General features: G+C 39.3%; 2 protein-coding genes across 4 annotated transcripts in view; one reads left to right on the top strand and one right to left on the bottom strand.

Annotated features, from left to right (window-relative positions):
* LOC120418076 (E3 ubiquitin-protein ligase highwire-like) overlaps nt 1-23499 on the bottom strand; it is a 76294-nt gene that overhangs the window by 35487 nt on the left and 17308 nt on the right. The gene's annotated exons all lie outside the window — the stretch shown is intronic.
* On the top strand, nt 1747-22598 carry LOC120418077 (uncharacterized). The gene is made up of 8 exons (XM_039580334.2): nt 1747-2122; nt 13716-14595; nt 19499-19775; nt 19841-19986; nt 20046-20231; nt 20306-20409; nt 20682-21841; nt 21907-22598. The coding sequence occupies exons 2-8, from the start codon at nt 14239-14241 to the stop codon at nt 22317-22319; spliced, it is 2643 nt and encodes an 880-aa protein (XP_039436268.1). The 5' UTR covers nt 1747-2122; nt 13716-14238; the 3' UTR covers nt 22320-22598.

The raw sequence follows: 23499 nt of genomic DNA, 5'->3' as shown, positions 1-23499 counted from the left end.
AAGGTCAGATATGATCGGTTGTGTAAAATTTTAACAATAGTCCAAATGATAAAATTAATTATGAAGCAAAAAACGCGTTGAAATAAAAAAAAACATCCAGTTCCAAAAGACAAACAATGTTAAACAAATATTGTCAACCCACGACAGGTCAATGAAACATGTTGGTACCCTTTTAACATTTAACATATGCAACAGATAAATCGAAACACATGTATAAATGATACACAAACACTACGAAAACGATCATGTTGAACGTAAAGATCACATATCAAAACATGTTCATTCCTATTGGAAAGAATTTTGTTCTCTGAGAAAGAAGAGATCTATTTTTATGAGGCCAGATCGTTTTGTAGGTAGATGGGGAGTATTGCTCAGCGTTTTTCATTAACTTTTTTGCATCATATCTGAATCCATCATCATATCTGAATAGTTGCATAAAAAAAAATCAAACCATCCACATTAACGACCCCCGGGTCTTTTGTGGTGTCTATTGCAAATTTCTGCTCGAACCTAGGAGTCCGATGGCTTGAATGGAGAGAGCACCCAAACCTCTTTCTACTCCAAGGAACCTTCCACCCCAGTGTTTGAACTGACGACCTTTGGATTGCGAGTCCAACCGCCGGTAGCGATTCCACCGAAGTAGGCTTGGTTTGGTGTGTTGTTTGTACTTATGGCATGGAGACGACTCCTACACCTGCAATGACTTAACGGCCTAACAACCAAGGCCGGGACCGACATTTTACTTCCTCATCCGATGGAAGGTAGGAGCAGATGGGAATCGAACCCAGAATCATCCGCTTACAAAGCGGACAGCGTAAGCATTCGGCCACGCACTGCCACATAGTTGAATAGTTGCATGTCAAACATAAATTAAAATACAGTACAGACTCGATTATCCGAAGTTTCAATTATCCGAAGGTTTGTATGGGACTTCGGATAATCGAATCACAAACAAAAAAAATCGTGTTTTTTTCATTTTCTTACTTTAAACATCATATTCGAGTTTTGCCACAAGTGAACAACAAAACCATCCCCTCCCAAATCCCTACGGGACTGTGTGGTTGTACCGGGCAACAATCAAATTGTCTAAGAACATTGAATTGACCATTGTGGCACCCCCTACAGCGTGGTACAGACCCGTAATGCTATGCTATCCCGGGAATTTCCGGGATTCAAAAAATATTTTTCCCGTTTCCTGAGAAAATCAAAACCCCGGAAAATTGGACGCCCTCTAATCGGTGGGTTGCAACCGGAATCCGGATGTTTCTGGATTTATTACAGTTCCATTGGGGTAGTATAATAAATTATAATAAATTCTATATATTCATGTCAAAAGTCGCCAGCAATTTTTGTAAACTAGCTTATAATTTTGGAAAGGTGTTCAAACATATTTTTTCCATTATTATCTAACTTTTTTTTTCAAAATTGCGTAATTTGAAAAAGGACATATCAGGATTCCAATTTCAAAACAAATTGTGATCCAGTTGCAGACGTGCCCGATTTTCAGTTTGAAAATCCAAGTTTCAAAAGTTTTTTTTTTGTATAACAGAAAATAAAGACTCAACTCTAAATCGTCACACGAGCACACCACGTGCGGGCTTGAACCACCCCACCATCGCACCTACACACAAGAACAAACTGGTTAAGGCCCAACCCAGAAGATGGTAATGGTGAGAGCCCGTCGGCCTACTACCATGATATCTGGTTTGTGTAGTGTGTGATGTAGTCGGTTCTTGCCTTGCGCGCAGGTCAACCAGCTTCAACTCAGTCTGCTTTGTGGGATAGGCGTACGAGCACACAAACCGTGTCGTCGCGGGCGCCGTTTTCGATCCTCTTCTCTCATTTGACTCTCCGGGTCCGGGTTCGGTCGTGTCGTGGGAATGATCGTTTTGGGGTTGAGTGAAGATAAAGAAACAAAAAAATAATAATATTCCAAGATCGAATGGGATGGGTTTCGAGTCGTGCATAGAAATTAAAGTGCAATAGATCTGTGTGTATCAGTGTGTGGCTATGGTGGCCAAGTCTGGGGATAGTATTTTAAATTTAGAAGATCAAAAGTGGGCGGATGAGCGGACTCTCTTTGGATTAATCAACGGACAAGTTGTATAACGCAGTTATAATTGTAAGTAAGATAATAACCTAACGATATCCAACATAGCAAGCATGTTTCACAGTTGTAACAAGTTTGTAAGACTGCAAAAAAAAAAATGATTCCCCATTTAAAGGAGTGGCTTCAATCAAGTTTCCATTTAAGCAGTTGTATTCCCGTTATTGGTATCGATTTAAACTGCAATTGAGTTAGAATGAATGCATGTATCGAAACCGACCATGGTCCAAACCAGTCCGAGGCACGAACGGATGATCATCCAGCGTGAAAGACCGACCTACAACTGTGTACTGCACTGCACTGGGCTAACGGATGATGGCGATGTCGCGCGAAACTCTCACTTCGAGGTTAAACGAGTCGAAAAGATCAGAAATTCATAAGGCCAGGCCGCCGCACTCGTCCGTTCGTCCGTCTGTCCGTCAGTCAGTCAGAGTCACAGTCAACATACAGACGTATGTACAGAGTCCCCGCCGTTTAGGTGAGGAAGAACAAAACGATACGAAGCTCAAAATTAGTACGTTTATACTTGGCGGCCGTGGCTGATGGAAAACGACGAAAGAAATGAATGAAAAAAATAAACAAGACTAGGAAAGGCGCATAATTGAAATTTATAAATTTGTCACCGGAAATCGTTGGCTGTCGTCTGCGGACCGCATGCTAAAGAATGGCTGAAAGAAAGTTTGAATAGCACGAAGCTTCTTTGAAATACTTAACATTTTATAATAAATGAACAAAAATAACTTTGGCATCTGAATTAAAAGATAAGTTAAGCTTCAATTTTAAACAACTGTTGTTTTCATTGATAACGTTTTTGAGAAATAAATTGTAACTTATTGCTTTATTGGATACAATAAGTTGTAGTGTGTACTTTTCGTCAAGTCAAGGAAGGAACTGTAGGATTTTACAATAGAGCCAAAATTTGGCCAAAATAAAGGAAAACAAATTAAATAAATAAGCCTTAAAGAGTCGTCTTAAGTTTTAAAGCTGTTTATAATATCTTAAATTTTTAAAATCTGATTTGTTTTTTAATAATCAACAAAATTATATGATTTGATTAAATGATCAAACATAAAAGGAACATTAAAAGTATATTGGAAAATGAAAAATTAACGAATTGTAACATCAGTCATCCCATATATTCGGAACGGTTTACAGATCGGCCAATGTTCAATAAATCATAGAAAATCGTTATTTGAACATAATGATTTGCTTTTATAGTCTAGGAATGAAGTTTTTTGTTCAAAAAGTACTGCTTTTACTTGTGAAATAGCAAGAGAATGTCCAAATGAATAGCCTAAAAATAGTAAAGTCGACAGAAAAGCATTTGGCATGCTATTCACAAATTATTACAAAATTGTTCTGAATTTGTGGGTGTTTCGAATATGACTGTAAGTTATTCACTTCAAAATACTATATTAAAATTGGAATAAATATGTAACTAACCATTTATCCCAGTCGAATATTCATCGAGCCATGAAAAAGCTAAACTTTGTAAGCCTGTACCGAGCTTCAGGTTGCTCAAAACTTGAATGTTATAATCTAGTCTAATCTAATCAAACTCTAACGCAGCCAATTCTTCGAAGGGATCCTGAAGAAAGCCTTAGGTTATATTACGCCTGTCTTCGTGTCATTTATTAGCATTTGTAGTGCGCCATTGCATTAGAATGCATTGAAACCAGAGACGCATCGAGCTCTATAGGCTCAATAAAAACTCCTTACCTGCTCTGTATGGTAGAACAGAGCTAAGCTCTGTATGCAGCGAACAGAGCCAGCTCTGTATGGGGAAAATTAATATTGAATTGCATATATCTCAAAAACGATAAGTTTTAGAAAGTTGACATGTTCTAGAAAAATAAAAATAAATATTTAGAATTCAGGTAATAAATGGCAAATTTCCATAGAGAGCATTTAGAGCTAAAAACTCTTCACTGATTTCCTTTGCTTGAAAAATAAAAAAAAAATATTTAGAATACAGGTAATAAATGGCAAATTTCCATAGAGAGCATTTAGAGCTAAAAACCCTTCACTGATTTCCTTGCCTGAAAAAATAAAGAAAATTTTTTTTTGCTATTTAATTTCAACAAAACAAAATTTAAAAAAGCATTCAGATCTTGAAAATTTTTAATTTTAAAAAATAGCTGTAAAGTAATTATATTGTTTCTAATATTAACTACTTACCAGTACAATAAAAAGAATATTCTTTTATAAATTTGTATAATTTTATCTGAAATTTCTTTCAACCATCCAGACGAGAGCATTTAACATAAAAACTCTCTATGAACACTCTGCTATACTAGTTTTCACTTCAGACGATCTCTACCAAACATGCTTCATATTACCTGTGCCTACGACGCGGTCGCTTTGTGTTTGTCGCAAGCAGTATTTATATTAAAAATAGTTTTTATTATTTATTTCGGTATCTATTGAATATAAAGCTTTGGTTTCTTCGAGAGAGTTGTTCATTTTTGGTAGTTTAGCAACTTTGTCGAAAACAAAAATATTCTATACCTTGTATCTTAGAAAATAAATAGTTTTTTTCTGGTGTTGCACAACTAAAATCAATCAAATTGTAATGACGTCTGAGAGAATAATATAGAACCTTTTGGTACCAGCAACTTTCTAGAACATAATTTTCCCCATACAGAGCTGGCTCTGTTCGCTGCATACACTTCTACCATACAGAGCTGAGCCTATAGAGCTCGATGCGTTTCTGATTGAAACGTCACAAATGTTAAAGCGGCCAGGCCAACTGCGTAAAGTTAACCGCAGAGTTGATTCATTGAAGTGGGTTGAGCTTGAGCAACAACAACAACAACACAATTCTGAAGGGGAGGAAGAAGCGTGGGGACAAACCACCATACGCTCCGTGTTTTGGTTTTAGGCAATTATTCATTGGGAGCACCATGCTAATAAGTTTTGTTGCTCCGGTACCCCTATTTGGATCGAACATTGTATTTCCACGAATGTCCTGGACACTATTTGCTGAGATTATAGCTCTCTTACAACTCGCTCAGCTTCAATGTTATATACAAGTTATATGCCCACCCTTGAAAAAACGGCTAATATCCACTTTTGTCAAAAACGAGTTAATAGCACCAGCTGGTACACAGTAAAAAAAAAAACAAAACGTTACTTAATCCACCATAAGGTGGTTGGTGCCTTCCTCGCATTCATGTTGTATTTTAGGTTGTATTTACAAATTAATTTAAGAGTCTTTTTTTATTTATTTTTTTCATTTATTTTTTTATAATTATTGATTTTACTTGAACAGCAATTTTCAACTCGATTTTCAATTATTTTTTTACCAACTCTCCGAAATAAAGGAGAAAAGTCTCATGAGTTATATATTTCAGTAAAAAGTTCGTGTAAATCTTTGTCGAGACAAAATGATGCAGCAACATAATTAATACAGAATTTTTCCAGAAGTGACGCAGACACTGCTTAAGCAATGTGGCAACCGGGCGATACGCATGCAAGGGGGTGTGGCTGCCAATCCCCCGCGTGGGCAGACCAAAATCCCTACGCATGCTGTGCGACTCTCGCGCGTAAGCAAAAAGATCCGGCCTTTGAGGTTATGCAAAAATCACCCTTTTTTGTAGCTACAAAAAAACTTTTTCTTGGCATAACTTTAAAAGTACTTTACTAAACAGAATAAAATTTAATAGGGTCTTAGGGGACCCCAAAACGAACAGAATTAGGCGGATCCGGCCAAAATCGGTTCAGCCAGTTCTGAGATAATCGTGTGGAAAAAAATCATGTCTACACACATCCCCACAGACATTTGTTCAGAATTTGATTCTGAGTCGATAGGTATACGTGAAGGTATATCCAGGAGTCGTATTTAAGAAGTTCATTTTTCGAGTGATTTTATAGCCTTGCCTCAGTGAGGTGAGGAAGGCAAAAACATGGTAAAATTACATCTAAAAAGGAGTACATCTTTTATGTCAGAAAAAAGCTTTAATTTTACCTCTTATAATGTGTAAATTTACATCTGGCAGACGCTAGGAAAAAATATCTGTAATACTAAAAAAATATCAAACCGGCGATAGTTATATCTAGCTTACTAAGCCCGCGCCCCAACCCGCAGGGCTATACCTCTATGTACCGTATATGCAGTAAATACCATATACAATGTACGGAGCACATAGAGCTACATTGGCTTTGATCGTCCAGTTTTCACAGCGGCGAATTAGCCGTGCGGGTTGGGGCGCGGGCTTAGTAAGCTAGATATAACTATCGCCGGTTTGATATTTTTTTAGGATTACAGATATTTTTTCCTAGCGTCTGCCAGATGTAAATTTACACATTATAAGAGGTAAAATTAAAGCTTTTTTCTGACATAAAAGATGTACTCCTTTTTAGATGTAATTTTACCATGTTTTTTTTTTTACTGTGTAGAGGATGTTCCAACGCACTTGAATTTCACTAAAATAGTCTTTAGATAAGGCTGCCGATGCGAAAAACCTAACGGCTAATATGCCATTCTTATGGGAAATTGCCTTGACGAAGATTTGGTGACGAACACTAAAACGCGTTTTTCTCGGAATACTTGATTTGGCATAATAGCCGAATTTTCGATTATCAGCAGTTATATAAACCAAAACTTGCAAGGCTCTCGCCTACACGCAAGTGATATTTAAAGTAAAAGCATTGGTTGCCAAAGTGCTTCAAAGATTGTAATTAAAGAAAATTGTTTCACGGGTTAAATCTCATTTAAATCTATATCCTAAGCGCCAACTCCTGTATCGTCCAATCAAGTTCATATTGGGGATATTGACTCAGTACGCTTATCGGAACAAGCATCTGAATGCTAACCAAAAATTCATTTTGGTTACCACTCTATCGTCTAATCTTTGAAAATTTAAACGTAATTAACTGATTAGGGTGTTGCAAATATTTTTCTAAGTCCCCCCCCCCCCCTTACTTAAAATGGGGCCGAAAAATCAGGGGACAAACTTTTTTTCAAATTCTTTAGCGAAATTTGTAGTGCAATCAGTTTAAAACAATTTAAAACTAACTTTCCTGCGTTTAAAATCATTTGTAACATGATGAAGGAATCTTGCAATAGAGACCGCCAAAACTAAGATATCGCTTTGCTACCGGCTGTTAAGGTTTGCTCCTCTCGGTTGGATGCTGAGCTGTTTTGTGTACAGGCTTAACAAACTTTTGTTTACAAAAAATAATTCATCCAAATACCTGTAGATCGTAAATTTGTCATAAGTTTAAAGTTTACAAATTGATCGTGAGCAAAAACCCTCACAGACACTTGTGTTTGTAAAATGTAAATAGTACATGTGCTGATTGATAATCGTTTTTCCTCTGTAACGAAAACTATACAGCCAAACGGTTATTTATACGTGTAGGAGAAGGCAAGAGCACCCACCCTTCTCTGGCCCATCATTAGCCGGTATTTATCTGCAACTGGCTGTCTGTAAAGCAAAATATTGTTCTTTCCTTCTCGACTTTTGACTGCTGGCATACGGCGCTGGGTGGCACACATTTTACATCGTACACGAAGGCCGTTTTGTCGATCTTTCGTGAGTGTTTGCTTCAAAACAGCACCAACTCCGGCTCAAATGGATGTGATTGTATTGAAATTACCCCTAGTAGTTTTGTTTATCTTACGATGAGATGTTTCTTTTTTATTTTTGTTTATGCGCTGATAACATGTTACAAGTACGAAGATCCAGAACAGATGGCGCGCGATTGGTGATTTAGCGCGCCCTATCGCACTTGTGAGTGACAATTTGTACCAGTGCACGCAGTTGAGCAATAGTACTCTAAACAAATTGGATAATTTAGTAGTGGCTTAGCCGAGATAAGTTTCAGATTTGTATTGCACTACAATTTCTGTTGGGGTTCGTTAGCAATTGTTGCACAATGCAACAATATTTATTAGTTTTATAACCCACCGGAGGTCGCGTATATAAAAAAAAAACAACTGACATTTTACTCTCAAAATTTGTACGCAAGGAAGCAGATTCTTAACTATAAAAAAGATTTGTAAATCAACTACAAGTGGTAGCATTAGTTTGATTCTCGTTGTAGTGATTTCCTCTTACGGAACGTCGCAATCCAACAAACTACGTGTGGTGCATTACCGTCTTGTATACACGTCATTTACGAGTGGAAGAGATTCAACGCCAGCCAGCGGTTAGTGTGGGTTTCAAGTAGCACTTGATATCCAATAAAATGCCCCCGTTTAACAGAATTATACATACGATCAATCCTGTTGCAGCAAGCTTGACCCTGGGTGAAAGCACAGTCGCTTCAGGCTTTTGTTTTCTTCTTCAGATGAACAAAAAGGCCGTTGCAAATATTTTTCAAAGTTTATGCCCCCCCCCCCCACCTCGTGGGGCGGTGGTTAGCGGCTGCGGCTGCCGATCCCTATGTTGCTATGGGGCGCGGGTTCGATTCCCGCCTTATCCTCCTGGCCTTCTATCGGATGGGGAAGTAGAACGTCGGTCCATTTGCGTAAAAGAGGTTTTGGGTGACTCACCACACATAACCTTCGGACGCCTTGAAATGAGCAGAAACTTGCAACAGAGACCACAAAAGACCCGGGGGTCGTTAAAGTGGACTGCTTTGCTTTTTTTGCCCCCCCCCCCCTTCCCCTCCCTTCGAAATTGGTCAGAAAAATAAGAAGACGATTTTTTTTTCAAAAACCTTTAAAAAAATGGAAATATAAGTCTAATCAACTGAGAACAATCTAAAATGCCTTTTTCTGTTTCTGCATTGATATTCATATTTAACATGTTTGTGCTCGTTTTAAAATATATTGAACTTTTATGAAATTACAATGTACAGCACCGCAAAAACTTTTTTTTCTCGCAAAAATATTTTTTTGTCAATACCTAGAAATCTTGGAAATTAGTGATTGCAAAACAACTGGAAAGGTGTTTAATGCAATTTAAAACATTTTTTTCATTTGAATGTTGTAACCGTGGCCTGTAATTTCAACTTTTAACCTTTTTTTATTTTTATGCATTAATTTTAAGATTCCAGACACAAATTTACGAAATTAGTTAAAAAAATAAGAAGAACTGCTACAAAAAAAATATGTGGCATTTATGAAAGGATTCATGGCACAAATTAAATTAAATAAGTTTAAAAAAAATAAAAAAAGAACTGCTACTCGGCCAATTACTTTTACCAGCTTATCAGAACTTTGATCATGAGTTACAAAGTGTTTTTAACTATTTCGAAGTAATAAATAGATAAAAAAGCAAACAACTCTCTGCTGTAAATTCATGAGGAAAAGTTGTTTGAACAGCAGCAAACTACAAAAGGGACGAGATTAGTGTGACGAAAATGGGTATATTTCCCCTACATTAAAAAATAAAATTCTTCCGCTGCATAACATTCTGATTTAAACAATTTCAAAACAGAATAATAGAACAATCATGATAGTAACAAGTTGCGAAAAGAAGCAAGCAGCATCCATTTGTCTGCTGGAAATTTCACCATACTTTTCGATACTGTTTCAATTAAACTCAAAGTGCGTTTTTAGGAATTGCAAAGTTGTACCGTAAAATGTAACAAAAATGACTTTTTGGCGGGCATTCAGGTCTGCCAATGTTAAAAAAATCATAGAAAATCGATAATTGAACGCAAGGATTTGATTTTACCCTCATGTTGATGTGTAGACCGGCTCTAAATTTTTACGTTTAATATCAAGTTTTTAAAGAAAAACATTGACCTTTGAAACCCACAAATTCGGAACACATTTTTCTTACAAATATAAACAAACTTTGGTTATCTCCAGAAGTACAGATTTTTTTTTTACAAAAATAATGAATTCACATACACTGAAACCAACGAAACTCAAGCTAAGTAATGTTTTATGAATGATCTAATAAATTTATTTGGTGAAAACATCAGATGTTTAGTGCCCGTGTTGCGAGTTTTATTCGAAATTGCTGACAAAAATTCGAATCGTGCAGTGCATAAATCACGCTATATCGATTTACCTGAATGCAGCGTTTTAAATCTTACATGCTCTTCTCTGTGCTGGACGATTCTAGAGGTCATATTCGAGCTCAAAAAAATCAAACCATCCACATTAACGACCCCCGGGTCTTTTGTGGTCTCTATTGCAAGTTTCTGCTCGAACCTAAGAGTCCGAAGAGCACCCAAACCTCTTTCTACTCCAAGGAACCTTCCACCCCAGTGTTTGAACTGACGACCTTTGGATTGCGAGTCCAACCGCCGCCAGCGATTCCACCGGAGTAGGCTTGGTTTGGTGTGTTGTTTGTACTACAGATTGTCAAGGGGAACAGATTGGTCGATGCAAAATAAATAGGCACTGGCAACGTATGTTTTGCGCTTGCAACACTGCTAGTTTTGCTGGGCGTAAAGGGCGGTTGGTGTCCAGCGCGTTTGGATCTGTCAAACATTGGCCAATCTGTTTCCTTGACAATCTGTAGTTTGTACTTATGGCATGGAGACGACTCCTAAAAAAAAAAAAGGTGCAGGTGGTTATGTTACACATGACCAGTATGACAAAGAACTTTGCAAGATGATTGTTGAAATTTTCGATTAGAATGTCCGCTTTAAATTTCCCCATGATTCCCTTATAATTAACGTCCTATCGAACTAACGGGACGGAAATTGCATGTGGAGCTGAAATAGAAATGTCAAATTTCATGTCCAGTATCAAAAACCATAAAGTTTGATACCCATATTGCCCCAACTCTTACGGTCCGGCAAATGACCCCCATCGGAACATCCGCGGGGCCTTCGGCCACTCCAGATTGTGGCCACTATTGCCGAAATGACCAATTTCATGTCCAGTATCAAAAACCATAAAGTTTGATACCCATATTGCCCCAATTCTTACGGTCCGGCAAATGTCCCCCCATCGGAACATCCGCGGGACCTTCGGCCACTCCAGATTGTGACCACTACTGCCGAAATGTCAAATTTCATGTCCAGTATCAAAAACCATAAAGTTTGATACCCATATTGCCCCAACTCTTACGTTCCGGCAAATGTCCCCCCATCGGAACATCCGCGGGGCCTCCGGCCACTCCAGATTGTGTCCACTATTGCCGAAATGTCAAATTTCATGTCCAGTATCAAAAACCATAAAGTTTGATACCCATATTGCTCCAATTCTTACGGTCCGGCAAATGTCCCCCCATCGGAACATCCGCGGGGCCTTCGGCCACTCCGGATTGTGACCACCAAAGTTTGATACCCATATTGCCCAAACTCTTACGGTCCGGCAAATGTCCCCCCATCGGAACATCCGCGGGGCCTCCGGCCACTCCAGATTGTGGCCACTATTGCCGAAATGTCCAATTTCATGTCCAGTATCAAAAACCATAAAGTTTGATACCCATATTGCCCCAATTCTTACGGTCCGGCAAATGTGACCACTACTGCCGAAATGTCAAATTTCATGTCCAGTATCAAAAACCATAAAGTTTGATACCCATATTGCCCCAATTCTTACGGTCCGGCAAATGTCCCCCCATCGGAACATCCGCGGGGCCTTCGGCCACTCCAGATTGTGACCACTACTGCCGAAATGTCATATTTCATGTCCAGTATCAAAAACCATAAAGTTTGATACCCATATTGCCCCAACTCTTACGGTCCGGCAAATGTCCCCCCATCGGAACATCCGCGGGGCCTTCGGCCACTCCAGATTGTGGCCACTCCTGCCGAAATGTCCAATTTCATGTCCAGTATCAAAAACCATAAAGTTTGATATCCATATTGCCCCAATTCTTACGGTCCGGCAAATGTCCCCCCATCGGAACATCCGCGGGGCCTTCGGCCACTCCAGATTGTGACCACTACTGCCGAAATGTCAAATTTCATGTCCGGTATCAAAAACCATAAAGTTTGATACCCATATTGCCCCAACTCTTACGGTCCGGCAAATGTCCCCCCATCGGAACATCCGCGGGGCCTCCGGCCACTCCAGATTGTGGCCACTATTGCCGAAATGTCCAATTTCATGTCCAGTATCAAAAACCATAAAGTTTGATACCCATATTGCCCCAATTCTTACGGTCCGGCAAATGTCCCCCCATCGGAACATCCGCGGGGCCTTCGGCCACTCCGGATTGTGACCACTACTGCCGAAATGTCAAATTTCATGTCCAGTACCAAAAACCATAAAGTTTGATACCCATATTGCCCCAACCCTTACGGTCCGGCAAATGTTCCCCCATCGGAACATCCGCGGGGCCTCCGGCCACTCCAGATTGTGGCCACTATTGCCGAAATGTCAAATTTCATGTCCAGTATCAAAAACCATAAAGTTTGATACCCATGTTGCCCCAATTCTTACGGTCCGGCAAATGTCCCCCCATCGGAACATCCGCGGGGCCTTCGGCCACTCCAGATTGTGACCACTACTGCCGAAATGTCAAATTTCATGTCCGATATCAAAAACCATAAAGTTTGATACCCATATTGCCCCAACTCTTACGGTCCGGCAAATGTCCCCCCATCGGAACATCCGCGGGGCCTCCGGCCACTCCAGATTGTGGCCACTATTGCCGAAATGTCAAATTTCATGTCCGGTATCAAAAACCATAAAGTTTGATACCCATATTGCCCCAATTCTTACGGTCCGGCAAATGTCCCCCCATCGGAACATCCGCGGGGCCTTCGGCCACTCCGGATTGTGACCACTACTGCCGAAATGTCAAATTTCATGTCCGGTATCAAAAACCATAAAGTTTGATACCCATATTGCCCCAACTCTTACGGTCCGGCAAATGTCCCCCCATCGGAACATCCGCGGGGCCTCCGGCCACTCCAGATTGTGGCCACTATTGCCGAAATGTCCATATTTCATGTCCAGTATCAAAAACCATAAAGTTTGATACCCATATTGCCCCAATTCTTACGGTCCGGCAAATGTCCCCCCATCGGAACATCCGCGGGACCTTCGGCCACTCCAGTTCAGGTGGTGGCCAGTTCCAATGATCGACTCCCGCGACTGGCATGTCTTAGCTGGTCCTTGCCTCCAAGCCATCTGCTCCCGGACCTCCAGGCGGTCTGCTACCGGGCCACCAGGCCATCTGCTTCTGATGTGTTCTCGTCGACGTCCAGCAATCGAATGAATTTTCGGGACCGACCGAGCCGAGTTTTGTTGGCTCGTCGACGATCCGAAAATTATGATGTGGAGTGGGGGTGATTTTAGATACATCAATCTCACGTCTCTCGATTGACTGATTGGGAAACGTTCGCTCATCCAACCAGCGTGCACCAAAAAGAGGGGAAATTTGCCGAGAGGGGAATTCGTCACGTAACGTTTTCGCTTCGCAAAAATTTTGGATTGACACCACGTATAGATACCTTAGGACAAAGTTCTTTGTCAAAAGAAAAAGGTTTTATATTCGAGCTCGGTAACCCCAAATTACTCAAATTCGTTTGGTCACAAGCCACAAGCCAAAGATTATCAATTCGAATCCCGGAGTGGATGGAAACTAGGTGGATTACCTCACCGTGTAAGCCTTCCGACAACATAGTTTCGAGTAGGAAACATGCAATAGAGACCGTTAAGGCCTGAATACTAGAAATTTAAATTGAAAAATAATTTTATTTATGAAGTCCTGTTTTAAAACAATATAATTTATCTTTACAGATTCCCGCCCAGATTGCCTCCAGTCAGTGCACCAATCATCAACATTACAGTACAAACTTCGACAACCCACTTGACTCCGATACTTGAGCGGGCGGGCGTTGTAGTGGCGTGTTCCCTTATCAATTGAACTTCAGCTTAAGCCAGCTGCTGAACAAAATGACAGCGTTGTGAGTGGTGTCGTGCATGCAGCAGACAGTAATAGCGGAACATCTAGTCGTGTGCATCAAAATAGTAGAATCAGTACTACGAGATGGTTTTGAATGTGCATGAAAATAACTGAAAACATCCCAGTGCCGAATAGCCGAAGATGAGAAAGCGTCGGAAAAAATCATTAAGCAAATATGAGCTTGAGAGGCGTCGGGGCCAACCCGTAAAGTTGTGTGTCGAGTTGATCGAGAAAAGAATTAACCCCCAGAAAATCTTAATTAACGGTACGAACGAGTGAAGGTCGCCGGGCGAGTGTCTTTCACTGATTCTTGTGGTGAGATTTTGATTTCGAGTGTGTTTACTAAAGTGAATCAGCATGGGTTCGTCCAAATATCAGTGTCTCATTGCCATAGTGCTCCTTAGTGGAATTAACAGTATTGATACGCAGCAACACAGCCCAGGGATGAGCAATAATAATCGTGAAGAAACAACGACGACGTTCAGTGATGAGTTTCGTCTTCTAAACAAACAAGGTGCCAGAAATAGTTACGCGATCGACAATGAGTCAGCTGTCGTGGGCCACCCTGCCCAACGACACCGACGGTCGGTTGGCAGCGGTAGCAGCAGCAGCAGCAGCACTGGACAAACTGGATCTCAGAATTTATGCAACATGCAAGGGTGCAGCTGTTCGAACCAGCCAATTCTCACCATCGACTGTGAAGTGTTCGGCCAGGTATGTGTTGTTTAGACAAGTTTTTATGGGCACCAATTATAATTCTACTCGCTCAACCTAGTCTTGCTCAGAACAATTTGATAAATACGCAAAAATTGCGGTATTTTGATACGTTAAAAATAGATCCTTAAAGATCACTTCGCATGTGACAGAAAAAAATAAATCGAAACTGCATCTCGAGCAAACGGTTTATTTTGTGCTGCCGGGGGTTCTGTTTTTGTACTCAAATTCTTCAACGCATCACTCAACAAATTTTTCGGACGTTTCCAAGGAAAAAATGAAAACATACAATAAATAGAGAGGTAAAAAATAAATTACTGAACTGGGGCGAAGTATGAATGTAATTTGAAGGTCAAATGATCCGTTTGAAGAGCAATATGGAAAATTTCTTGGAAGTGGTAGAGTTGAATTCCGGGCTTGGACCAATACAATTGATGAATTTTATTGTAGTTGTTAAGCTACATGATTTTATATAGCACAAATATTATTTACAATTTTGGGTTTCATAATATTGGGAGGTAAAATCACATAGAATTCAACATTTGGTTCGCTTGGTAAGGTGCCATCCACAAAATTCCATTTGAAAAGAGCATAAACCAAAAAAAAAGTTCTACGATCGGGCTCAATTTTTTCCGGGGGTTCCTTGGCCAAAATACCCCATTTTTCAAAAAAAAACATAACTCACACCATTTCAACCGATTTTCGTTGTATTTAGACGCAAAGGAATGGTGATAAGTTGGGTTTTCTGAAAAAAATAGTCGAAAGACCGGAAAATCTAGCCTAACATTTTAAAAGGTCGAAAGAAAATTTAAAATAACGTTTTGACGGTATCTGGACCAAAGAGCCTATGACTGAAAATATTTTTATCGTGTTTCTTGGGCAATATTACGTAACATACTCAAAAATAGGAGGTGTTCATTAACAAGATTCCAAGATATGATTTTTCAAAAAACAGGAGTTTTCGGCGTGCCGCGTACAAAAACGTAAAAAAGGCGAAACGGGAAAAAATCTACCTTTTTTACTAAAACTGCGAAAAGGCCGTTGCAAAAAAAAATTGGAGTTTATGTCCCTCGACTCTGGCCAAAGTCAAAGGGAGGGCGGGGGAGGGGGCAAAAAAAATTAAAAAATATAAAAATTTAAATTACAAGCCACGGTATTGACATTTGAATGAAAAAAGCTTTAAAAAAATGCATTTTACATCTGCCCAGTTGTTTTGCAATCATTAGTTTTCAAAATATCTAAGTATTGAAGAAAATTTTATTTTTTGCGAAAAATAAGAGTTTTGCGATGCTGTACATTGGAATTTCATAAAAATTCAAAACATTTTTAAACTAGCCCAAACATGCTAAATATGATTATCAGTGCAGAAAAATGCATTTTAGATTGTTTTCAGTTGATTAGACTTCTATTTTCATGGAAATTTTGAAGTTTTTTAGAAATATATATTTTTTTGATCCTGATTTTTCAGAACAATTTTGAAGGGGGGGGGGCGACATAAACTTTAAAAAATATTTGCAACGGCCTAACTTTAAAATAGCAGCGATGATCTATACATGTTTGGGTACCAAAATTTTGTATAGGTCATCGCTAAAATTTTAAAGTTATCGCAGTTTTAGTGAAAAAAGTTGTTTTTCCGTCATTTTCTTGATTTTGCGCGAAGCATAAAAAAAAAATCAAATCTCGGAATCTTGTTAATGAACACCTCCAGTTTTTGAGTACCGTCAGTGGCGGTGACTATGTGTCAATAAAACGATACACCTCTCGTAATTCCTAATAACAAAAACAATTTAACAGCAATTCCATTTGAAAAGAACCTAAACCAAAAAAAAAGTTCTCCGATCGGGCTCAAAATTTTTCTGGGGGTTTCTTGGCTAAAACAATTAGACCCGTATTTTTTTTGTTTGGCCATTAGGGTGACCTACAACGTGCTAGGGTGGTTCGAAAATGGTTTTTATTTTCGACGGGCCTGTTTTTGCGCGTGACGCGTCGAAAAACTCAGTTTTTATTTTACCTAGTTCGTCGAAAAACTTAGTTTTTATTTTACCTAGTTTTTATGTTCCAAAAAGCATATCATCCAAAAATTATGTATCAGGGAAAATTTCATTAGCAGATATGAGCTCTTTGGTCCCGGATCTTCAAATCAGCAGTGGTGCTCTAAAATTGGTTCAGCCGTTCTGGTGATATGTTTTTTGAAAAAAAAATTGTTTTTTTTTGGAACAGAATCAACGTAACACCTTAGAAGGAATATTTTTTTTTTTTGAGATAAACTTTCTGCACATTTTTAGCAAAGATCTGGCAACGCCTCTATTTTGTACAAAAAAAAAGTATGGTAATTTTTTGATACATTTAATAAATTAAGCTTTAAAAGTTTAAAAACATCATAACTTATTGAAGTGCCAACAAAGATTAGTTCACTCACTAAGTAGAGCCGGACAAACCGGATATTTCACCGAGAATACCATTATCCAATCAACTGCGTTCGGTTCGTAAGTTCGTTCGTCCCCGCAACACGTTCTTCCAATGATGCTTAATAAAGTACGCGTAAACGTTTCGGACGCCCTGGGCCTCAGCTGGGACTTGTGAGTATTGCATAAGCCACACGCACACACACTTTCTCGTTTCCGCCCGCATAAGAAACATAACACGACACGGAAAGCCATCAGCGATATAAACATGAGATTGATCGTCGTCGTCGTCGTCGTCACCGCCATTGTCGCACATCATTATGCATTTTGATGTATTTGTGGGGCGGCCGTAATGAAGTCCTAACAAACATTGAGTATGCCACCAACGAACGTCGTCTTGGTGGTCACAGGTTGAAAACAATGCAGTTGGAGCGTTTCCGTAATTTGAGGAAAAGCATAATACCTTAAATTTATGCTAATCCCTATAATTGGTTTGTATTTCTTTGTTGTATCTGATTTCAGTCAATTGGTGGTGCATTTTGGTGCAGTGCAACCAAAAAAGGTTAAGTAACATTGAGTAATTCATTCACAGTGAGTAATTCTTTACGAAATTACTTTGTGTCACCACAAATATTTTTTTTAAACAATATTTTTATTTATTTATGCCTACATTTTTCAAGAAAATTCCCGAAAGAGCATACAATCCTTGACCAAAATATGATTTTTTTTAAATACAGTCATCCCCATATTCTGAACAGTTTACAATTAGTTTACAGACCAATCAATGTTCCAAAAATCATGTGAATTCAATAATTGAACATAATGATTCTCTTTCACCTTCATTGAAAGATTTTCTCTTGATCTTTAGAAAGATGTATTGAGCGATAGCGAATTTGTACCTTTTATTTCACTTTTACTTTTACATCATAAAGATGTGAACAACCTTTGTTTTGTTATGCTTTTATGAATTGTATGATATTTTTTTTGGAAAATAATCAGTTAAATTCAGGTATTCTACAATTGTGGAGGTACAAAACATCACCAGGCAATTTGGAGGAAGTGTTTTGCAGCTCTTGTTATGCTCTTGTTGAAAAAGAACGATTTTACCAGTAAAAAAGTGAAAGAATAGCCTAAACTAGATCCCTTAAATAGTAGAAACAAAAAAGTTTAATTTTGCACCCAATTTGAAAATTACCCCAAAAGTGTTCCGAATTTGTGTGTATTCCGAACATGTGGGTTACTTGAAATGGTTAAAAAAAACTGACAAAAGTTGACTTTTATTTTTAATGCAATTTACTTAATTTGCAATCAAACAGTATGTTAGAGAAATTTTGATAAAGTATATAGGAAAATTGTTTAAAAAAGGTCGCAGTTTTCATTTTCTTAAAAACACAATGCCCATGTTTGCATTTAAAAAAAAAATTTGTTCAAGGGCTGACAATTCCCTACACTTTGTTTATTTGAACTTTGTTGAAACACCTTTGGTTGCTGAGATATGGCCATGCCCAAGAAGCCCTCGTTTTTTGATAGGAAACCATTGGTACGATTTTCAATGAATTTTTTTTTTGGTGAAATTTGCGCCCTTTTCAATAAAAAAATGATCAAAGTTCAGTATTTTAAACCTTTTCAAAAAATTATCCTTGATAATACAATTTTGAAAAAAATGTTTTTATTCTTTCTTCTGATCAGCTATGACAGAATCATCATCAAAAGAAAATCTTTTGACGCTCATCGAGAGAAAAAATCCGCAGGGCTCTCCTCTCTCGCGCACGAAAAATAAGTAAAAGGAATCTCCAAAAATCATCATCTTTATTATTCGGTGGAACATCTTTTTCACTACTAAACTTGCAAGTGTAACGTCACACGTCGAAAAAGCACCTGTCACCTTTTTTAGATGTGCAATGTGTGTAAACAAAGCGATATAAACAACGTTAAGTGATGCCGACAAGGAAATTCATAAAAATAATCCTCAACAGATTGATTTTCTCCGAGAAGTTCGGGAGCGATTTTCTTTTGATTGATTCACCTCCTCTCTTTTTTGCGGACGAAGTAAGTTCGAAAGCGAAAATGATTTTTTGCGATTGTTCCATCCTCTTGCCTCTTATTTTTTTTAAACTCTATTTTTAAAAAAACTTGGGTAAAAATTTTAGGCCCTTTCTGAAATTTTATGATAAGATGGCATTTGACCAATTGGAAAAAATCTGATTTTTATTGTGCATCAGTTTTTTTGGTGTAGTCCTCATTTATACCTATAAATCCTCAAGCATAAGCATGGTCTGCTGCCAAATTTGTACAAAATTATTCAACCTATTAAAAAATGCAAAAAATCGGTAAGCCGAAATCTCATTTTGCTCATTTTGTTTGTAAATTTAAAAGCTGCACAATTTTGAATGAAAACTTAACTAACATCTGTTTCAATAAAATTTTAGAAAATTTGAATGTCTCATTAAAATATCTATTAAGAACATTGATAGCAATTACTATTTTCCCTTTTCTAGCTCACACTGGACGGTCGATACAACATTCCGCGGGAAGCAAAAAGCCTCAACATCCAACTCAACGTGCGAGCAACGCGACTTCACATCAGCTCCAAACTGTTCGAGAACAGCTTGCTGAACCGAGTCCTGATCAAGGGAAACTACAACAACGGTGGCTCCAGTCAAGTCGACCACGTTGAGTTCCTGGCGAAGGCCTTCTGTCTAAACAACGGGACCTACCCTCAGCTGGAGGTGGTGAACGTTCACACCGTCGTGTTCCACAGCCAAACTTTTTGCCGTGAGTTGGACTTGTTTGTATTTTTAATTAGGTATACGAACGATTTTGTTGTTATTACTTTCCAGAGGAATTTAACCTCAACGTGACACGTGCCGCCGAGGTTGTTATAATGCAAAGTGCATTTTCCGTGGCAGAAAGCGAAATCCTACTCAATGGCGTTAAGGATATCAGAATTCAGGACGATGCATTTCGGGGATCCGTGTCAACCAAGGTGGGTACAAATTCAATTTCATAAAACACTTCACCTTATGGTTTTTTCTTGCCCAACAGCTCGACATTGTAAACTGTGGCATCGGGAGTTTGTGCGAGTTGAGGGCGTCCTTTAAGGAAATCAGGTTCATCAATACAAACATCAAAGAAGTCTTAACTAAGGCATTTGATGTAAATAAAATAGACTCGTTGGTGTTTGAGAATTGCAACATTGGTGTACTCAAATCGCAAGCAGTTACAGAAAAGGTATATTTGCCATATATAGATGATGTTGCACATTAACTAACAAGTTTCTTTTCTTTGTTTTTTTCATTTCCTAGCTTTTATGTAAGCATTTCACCGTGACAGGTTGCAAGATTGGGACAATTGAACGAGAGTTTATTTCGGAAAGCGGGTTAGTGAACTTCATATTGCAGAACAATACGTAAGTAACGTAAGGTTTTTAGGATTTGATTTTAGATCATTTTTACCTTGTTTAAAAAGTTGTTTTGGGCAACTTTGAATTATTAAAAACATTATTTCATTTCTGTTTTGTTCTTTTTTTGACTGTTACCTGTTTTACTCTAGAGATGAAAAAAAAAATGTGTTGGATGTATTTTTGGGTTTAGTTTAATATTTTAAAGCGACATTTCTGTGTATTGAATCTTTGTTATACCCAGCACAATTATGAAAGTTTACTTCAATTTGTATTTACAGAATCAGCGAGATTGCTCCAGAAGCAATCCGGTTTACCGGAGTAACCAGTAAAATCATCCAGAACAAAATCATCAAAACTGGAATTAACTGGTTCTTCCAGAACGGTGGCTGGACCAGTGTGGCCATCGTGAACAATTCGTTCGGCGAGTTCAACTACTTTACACTGGAGGAAACTGAACAGCCGATGCTGTGCCAATTTCATGGCAATTCGGTGACTCTACCGGCAATCCGGAGTTTCAGCTTTTTCCACCATCAGGCGTGCACTTTGCGTGAAATTTCGTTTAATCGACAGTGCACTTGTGATGAGCGATGGATGAAGGAGTTGTTCTTCCAGGATTATGATAAGCTGCTGAAGGAAAGCTACTGTCGGATAGATGAGACTTTGAAGCATTGCTACAACGCTTCAACGTTCAATGTTAAAAAGTACACGCAACAGGTGTGCAATGAATCGACTCGTTCAATCGATTGCTCCAGCAGTCAAAAGGAGAAAAAAGTTGAACCAAATTTTGTCAGTCCAACCGAGATTGAAGACGTCCAGTATCAGGACTACTATCAGTACATCGTGATGGGAGCGTCGGCGATTGTGGCCATAGTGATTGTAGTTTTGTGTATTCTGTTCCGCACAATCTGTTCAGGGAGACAATCTGCCGCCTCAGGAGATGTAGTTTCGAACGCCTCGTTCACGATGACTCATAAACCGAGCAAGGCATTCACAAAGGAAGATAAGTCGATTATTCATCAGACGTTGCAGAAAATTAAGGAAAAGCAGTCGCCTGACACCTACGAGGACATCTTCATTCACACCAAAAAATTGCTCGACGGAAACTCAACCGAAACGGAGAAAGTCCTAACGATCGGAGAGATCGTGCGACGTCTCAACGAGTGCGAAAACAGCGGAGATGACTTTGTGGCATTTACCGACATTCTGTACCGTCATCTGGCGCCCAGCACCAGTGCGACTCCACTTGAGACCATCTACGCCGAACCGTCCGCTCCGGCCGAGGGCATGACCGTGATTGGTGGAGTTCCGGGCGGTACACCTGACCACATCTACGCGGAACTAACGAGCGCGGCTCAGCCACTGCTGATAAACGAATACGCCGCCCCGATGGACTTGAGTGACTCACATTACTCGGAACCCGTGCAAATCATGCACAAAGGTAACGCACACTCCACACAATCACAATTTGAACAAAGGATTATTCTTGTTCTTGCCTCATTTCAGATAACACTCGTACGCTTATCACTCCATACGCCATAGGAAACAACATTTCGGGCGCGGTCCAGCACCCACAACCCGGCACTTCGCGGAATTTGCCCGACATTCTCAACAGTGGCAACAGCAGCACCACCAACAGTAGTAGTAGCAATAGTAATACAACAGCAAATGCCATGATGGTGGCCGGTGGCCCTCTTCCTCCTCTGCCGGAACCGCTTAGGTACATGGACCGATCACCGACCAGCAGTCGGGAGATTCCCGAGTACACGCTGCCAGCCAAAAAAGTGCCACCGAAACCGGCGCCACGTCGCGAACCGTCCGAAGATTCGGACAGTTCTGGCACGAGCCATTCGGAACACTCGGGTGGCAGTGATATTACGGTTAAAATAGACGACATTGTTGAGTACGCTGACGCGTAGCCGACCTGGGTTCGGGTTTTTGGATATGGAGGGAATGTTAGTCTAGTGTAAAAGCAAAAAAACGTCCAAAACAACACTACTGTATGGTAATGAACAATTTTTTATAAAAAAGTGATATTAATTTAATTTATAAATGTATTTTTATGTAATGAAACCAAGTTGAACGAAATAACAGAGAGAAATAACTTTAAATGTTAGCAAGTTATATAGTGAAGCCCTGTAGATAATGGAGCAAGTGGCGTGAAAAGTAACTAAATAAAAGACTTCCTTGAAAAAAAACTGAGTTATTTTTTCCCATTCGAAATGGTATTACTGTCCTTTCTATCTGTATGTGTGTGTGTAAATGTGTGAAAGTGTGTTTTCAATCCTTTACCCGCTGTTATTTTTTAACAAAATACTGCACTGACTTTTTTGTCAAAAAAAAAATCAATTTAAATTATTCGCTCTTCAGCATTGCCTTGGCGTTCTCGATTGCGAGATTCCTACTCGAAACTAGGTGTTCGAAGGCTTGATTGTTGAGGCAATTGCAAACCTCTTTTTACACCTTAGCTTCCACCCACCCCTGGATTCGATCTGAGCGACCCCACCGAGACAGGACCCAGCGAGACGACTGCTACACCTGGATTGTGCTAACGACCTAACCTCTAGGTTAGACCGGGGCCAACATTTACTTTCCCGTCCGACGGAAGGCGTGATCAGACAAATCTTTTCTCGAAAAATGCCACCGGGACCTTCTGGGATCGAACCCAGGCCGACTGGCGCTTGCTCCTACACCACTGGTCCAGGTACTTTTTTGTAATTTTGTTCAAATTTATAGATTTGAGGATCAATCTATAAATATAAAAAATTTCTACTATTTTGTTCGAACGCGAATCAGTTCAATACGGAGCGTCGGATCGAGGTGCTCTTTGTTGCGTTGAGTTCGTATAAGCCCAAGGAAGGTTCTTACGCTAACTAATTGACACTTTGGCCACTCTGGAACCGATTCCGGAGCATCGGCAAATTGTATGGGAAAAGCTGCGTAAAAACAAATTTTGATCACAGGAGGCTGAATTAGCAAACAAGCAAGAAACGTCAGGAAACCAAAAGAGGGCAGGACGAAGTTTGCCGGGAAGAGCTTGTGATTTTCATAAAAAAAACAATTGTGGTTAATTTAAAATACAGTGTATAAAAATAATAT

This window comes from Culex pipiens, chromosome 1 (genome assembly GCF_016801865.2).
Source record: "Culex pipiens pallens isolate TS chromosome 1, TS_CPP_V2, whole genome shotgun sequence".
NCBI classification, from domain to species: Eukaryota; Metazoa; Arthropoda; class Insecta; order Diptera; family Culicidae; genus Culex; species Culex pipiens.
The sequence above is the reverse complement of the archived record's forward strand: the minus strand, read 5'-3'. Positions and strand labels throughout refer to the sequence as shown.

Bases quoted from the DNA above. Each gene is read 5' to 3' on its own strand.
- LOC120418077 (XM_039580334.2), top strand. From the start codon at position 14,239: ATGGGTTCGTCCAAATATCAGTGTCTCATTGCCATAGTGCTCCTTAGT. The intron at 19,987-20,045 runs GTGGGTACAAAT...CTTGCCCAACAG, and splicing joins GGGGATCCGTGTCAACCAAG to CTCGACATTGTAAACTGTGG. The intron at 20,232-20,305 runs GTATATTTGCCA...TTCATTTCCTAG, and splicing joins CGCAAGCAGTTACAGAAAAG to CTTTTATGTAAGCATTTCAC.